Source organism: Nicotiana sylvestris, chromosome 3 (assembly GCF_000393655.2).
Source record: "Nicotiana sylvestris chromosome 3, ASM39365v2, whole genome shotgun sequence".
NCBI classification, from domain to species: domain Eukaryota; kingdom Viridiplantae; phylum Streptophyta; class Magnoliopsida; order Solanales; family Solanaceae; genus Nicotiana; species Nicotiana sylvestris.
In genome coordinates, this window is record NC_091059.1 from 162,014,700 (window position 1) to 162,019,244 (window position 4,545).

The 4,545-nt window shown below is 31.0% G+C and overlaps 1 protein-coding gene across 1 annotated transcript; it reads left to right on the forward strand.

Moving 5' to 3' along the window:
• Positions 1–1,710: 1,710 nt before the first annotated feature.
• Positions 1,711–3,732, forward strand: LOC104236142 (purple acid phosphatase 17-like). Its single transcript, XM_009790021.2, has 7 exons — positions 1,711–2,120; positions 2,229–2,385; positions 2,473–2,580; positions 2,694–2,818; positions 2,904–3,032; positions 3,140–3,207; positions 3,286–3,732. Exons 1-7 carry the CDS (start codon positions 1,929–1,931, stop codon positions 3,500–3,502), a joined length of 996 nt encoding a protein of 331 aa, XP_009788323.1. The 5' UTR covers positions 1,711–1,928; the 3' UTR covers positions 3,503–3,732.
• Positions 3,733–4,545: the final 813 nt, after the last annotated feature.

A 4,545-nucleotide genomic window follows, 5' to 3' on the forward strand; every position in this document is an offset into this window, starting at 1 on the left:
GAGCGTATAGAACAGATCTTGTTCAAGTAAAGTCATATGAGAAGATATTAATAGTTAAAAAAGTTAGTTTTAAAAAAAATTCAAAAATTAAAAAGATATTATTTGTAATGGTTTTGGAGCTAATGGTAACTGGCAGTTGTTACCAAAAGATAAATATCACAATTAAGTTTTAAATTTACACAATTATATGGATTTGAGTTGAAAAATCGATGAAAGTTGTATACTTTTTTGGTGTCAGATATTCTTAAACATTCTAAACATAAAATGAATGCCATATAAATTAAGAAACAACGGAGTAACAAATATAAAAAAAAAAAAAGTTTGATTGTCAAAAGGAATCTCTAAATCCTAAACAGTCAACACAAGATTATTTTTGCTATATTCCTTTCTTTCTGACCAAGTGATTTGCTGTTTTATCGTGTTTAAGTTGTAATAAAATTACTATCAATAATAAAATATCAAAAAAATATTCGAGTGACCTAAATAGGTGATGAATTCGAGCCGTGAAATCAATCATTAAGGTAGGTTGTCTGGTGTCACCCTTCCTCAAATACTGCGTGAATCGCTCGATATCTTGAACATTCCTTTTTTAGTGTCCGGTAAATTTGTGATACTTTAATTAATTTACTGAATACCTAAGTGGAGTATACTTTATGAATGCACAAAAAATTTGACGTAGTACTAGCCGCTAAATCAAGGGTCCACATATTCCGTTCTTTTGTTAAACCCAATGGCCAAATTTAGGGGAGTTCACGGTTCGGTTTGGTCGATTTTTTATTAAAACAAAAACTAAATTAATTTAATCGGTTTTTAAAATGTTAAAACTAAAACCAAACCAAATTACATACAAACCATCGGTTTGGTTGTTGTTGGTTTGGTTCGATTTGGTTCGGTTTTTCGGTTCCTAGTAAGCTAATGATAAGTCGATAATAATAAAACAACACTAGACAACAATCTGAAAATAATTTGCTAAATTTATGCTTTTTTATATATTTATTTCGGAACTGAAAGTTTATTTACCTGTTTATACGAAAAAATGAATAAAAAACAAACTAAAAATTTACTTTCTCAGGCTTTAGTTATTATAGTCTTGCAATTTGAGTTTGCTTTCTTTACTCTTGTCATAGATTTTTTTTTCTAACTCTTTTATTAGGAAAAAGTATGTGTGTAGGTTAGAGAATTAGATTCTCTTAAGGAAAAGAAAATTGGTCGATTCCTATTCTTTTGGGCTTAGGCAATCTTTTAAGATATAAGTAGGATAAATCAAAATTTAAAATAATAATTAAAATGCATAAAGTATTTATAATTATTTACGAAAAGATATTATATCATATATCAATAATTATTCATATTTTTATATAATTAATCGGTTCAATTTTTTCGGTTTTTTATAATAGAACCAAAACCAAACCAAATATTATCGGTTTTTAAAATTTAAAACCAAAATAAATCTAAATAAAAAAAAATATCGATTCAATTTTCGATTTGAATTGGTTTTCTGTCAAACCGTGAACAGCCCTACCCAAATTCCACGAAAAACAACAATTTCGCCTATTCATTAATCCAATCGGATAGGAACTTTTGAATCAGTTCCTTAGAATATTCTCCTTGCGATCCCCATCCATAGAATATAAGAAATATCCACCAGCATATTCGCATATCCAACAACACAAACATAATTGACCGTCTCCTTTAATCCAAAACTCGTGACCTACATCCTATTATTATTGCCCCATATTTTTACTGCCTGCGTTTAATAATCTTTAAATACCCCACAAAATCCTATACCAGTCGCTCTCTCATGCATTATTCATGATTGTTTCAGCTTGGCCTATAGAACAATAATTAATCTTGTGTTCTAATTGAAATAACAGATATTCAGATTTCTTGTTTGGTTTCTCTTTTTTTGTCAATCTCAACATAGAGCCATGGCTAGTTTTTATAAGAAATCTAAGGTTCTGTTCCTTTTGGTGGTTATTAGTTTTTTGATTTCTTGTTCTAATGCAACTGGACTTAAGAAATTTGAACACCCAACTAAAGGTAATGGCAATCTTCGATTCTTGGTTATTGGTGACTGGGGACGTAAAGGCGATTATAATCAATCTGCTGTTGCTCTCCAGGTAAATTTCTTTCGAAAATATTTGTACCTTTTTTCTTCTATATGATTTTTATCTATTCTTTTTGGTGTTTTGGATTGATAATTAATAATGTGAATAATTTGGATGCAGATGGGAAGAATAGGAGAGGAACTAGACATAGATTTTGTAGTTTCAACAGGTGACAATTTTTATGATAATGGATTAACAGGGGAAGATGATCCAAATTTTCTAGAATCTTTTACCAATGTTTACACAGCAAAGAGCTTGCAAAAGCAATGGTATTCAGGTGAATTTACAAACAAAAACTACTTACAAAATATAAATGCATTATTTTAATGATTTATAATTCTGAAATATTATTGTTGATTTGCAGTATTAGGTAACCATGATTACAGGGGAGATGCAGTAGCACAACTTAGTCCTTACCTTAGGAAAATTGACAGTAGATGGATTTGTTTGAGATCTTTCTTGATCAATGCAGGTAAAAGAAAAACACTCTCATTTTTCATTTTTTTTGAATAAAAAATGTTGTTATTGGTTAAACTTTATTTATCGTGATTTTAATACATTAAATCTTCCTTTTACTTTTTGCAGAAATTGCTGAAATATTCTTGGTGGATACAACTCCATTCGTGAAAGAGTATTTTGTGGAAACAGAACATACTTACGATTGGCGTAATGTGATGCCTCAAAAAACATATACAGAAAACGTATTAAAAGTATGTTGACATGATTAAAAAAATTACGTACTATTTTAGGGAGATAATTTTATGATTTTTATTGAATTGTTTATATATGTTGCAGGATCTCGAGAATGCATTAAGTGAATCAACAGCAAAATGGAAAATAGTAGTGGGACATCATGCCATTAGAAGTGTAGGACATCATGGTGATACTAATGAACTTGTGGACCGTCTTCTGCCTATCCTTAGGGTAAATTGGTTTTTCTTTGTCCAATATTTGACAATTTACATCCCATAATTAATTTAGGAAATTTTCACTAGAATTTAACTTTTTTTTGTTGGGTTATGAACTATCAGGCATATGATGTAGATCTATACATGAATGGGCACGATCATTGCCTTGAACACATCAGTGATAGCGAAAGGTAAAGCTGGAGTTGAGATAAAAATGCATATATTTTTGTATTTTCTCTTATTCTAATCCATTTTTGGTTTAATTGCAGCCCCATCCAATTTTTGACGAGTGGAGCAGGATCAAAGGCATGGAGGGGAGATGTGAAATCCTTAAACAGAGAAGGAGTGAATTTCTTCTATGATGGACAAGGTTTCATGTCTGTCCAAATAACACCAACTCACGTAGAGATGGAGTTGTATGATGTTTTTGGCAAAGTTATACATAAATGGAGTAGGCCTAAGCAACTGCTTCACACGGCTATTTAGATTTTGCATTTTATTTTTTTAGAAACAAGGAGGATAGATTACAATAGACTAATCGGCTTTTATACATGTGAATGAAGTGAGGATTCGTTCCTACTTGATCGGGATTGAATGATAAAATTTTAGTAGTTGTAAATAGTTGAAGATAGATGCGGAAGAAATTGGCATTTGATTTTTGCAAGCCCTAATTTTCTCCTACAATAATAAAAATAGTCTATTTGATTTAGGGTTTATTGCGGCTCAAGAGTGTTTGTAAGTTGTACCTATTGTTAAATTACAATGCAACAACCAGCAAAGATATGTGTTTGAAGAAAATTTTGATCCTTTATCCAAAAATAATAGTTACGGGATAAATTAAAATCATACAAAGGTACATCTTCTCAGGGAGAGATGAGTAGCAATTTAACCTAACAAAAAGGAGATAAGAAGAATGAATGAAAAGAAAGATAGATATGTTAGAACTTGTATTTTGCTGCATGTTAATATCCAAACTTTCATCAAAGCAGTAAAGCACTCCTTTGGGCTTTGGACTCTGCAAGTTGTTTTGGATTGCGTGTTGTATCCACTCCTTTGGGCTTTAGACTCGAGGATACCGAGTAAAAGAGATTTTTATATTCCTATACTATATATTAATCTATATTATCTTCCCCACTCAATTTTTAATATAATTATCTTTTATATACCTAATTACCATTTATTTTAAGAGATTTAATAGTATTAATTAGTCTTCTAATTTAATTCTACCATATATTCCCACTCCCCCACGTTTCTCTTTCCAAATCCCACCCCCCTCACCCACGTATCAAACCACACCCCACGTTTTCCTCTTCAATCTCCCACGATTTTCTCTTCTAAAACTAGCCAAAAACTGTTAACCCCTCCATTAACGCATTTTGCAAGTACTTTCTTCAAAAATCAGTCAAAATTTGTACTCTTCTTCAAAGTTCATACCCCCATTAACGACTTTTGCAAAGCTAGCTTCAACGATTTTCAATGAAGAAGAACATAGCTTCAAAGAACAGCCCTAACAAAGTTAAACGATCAGA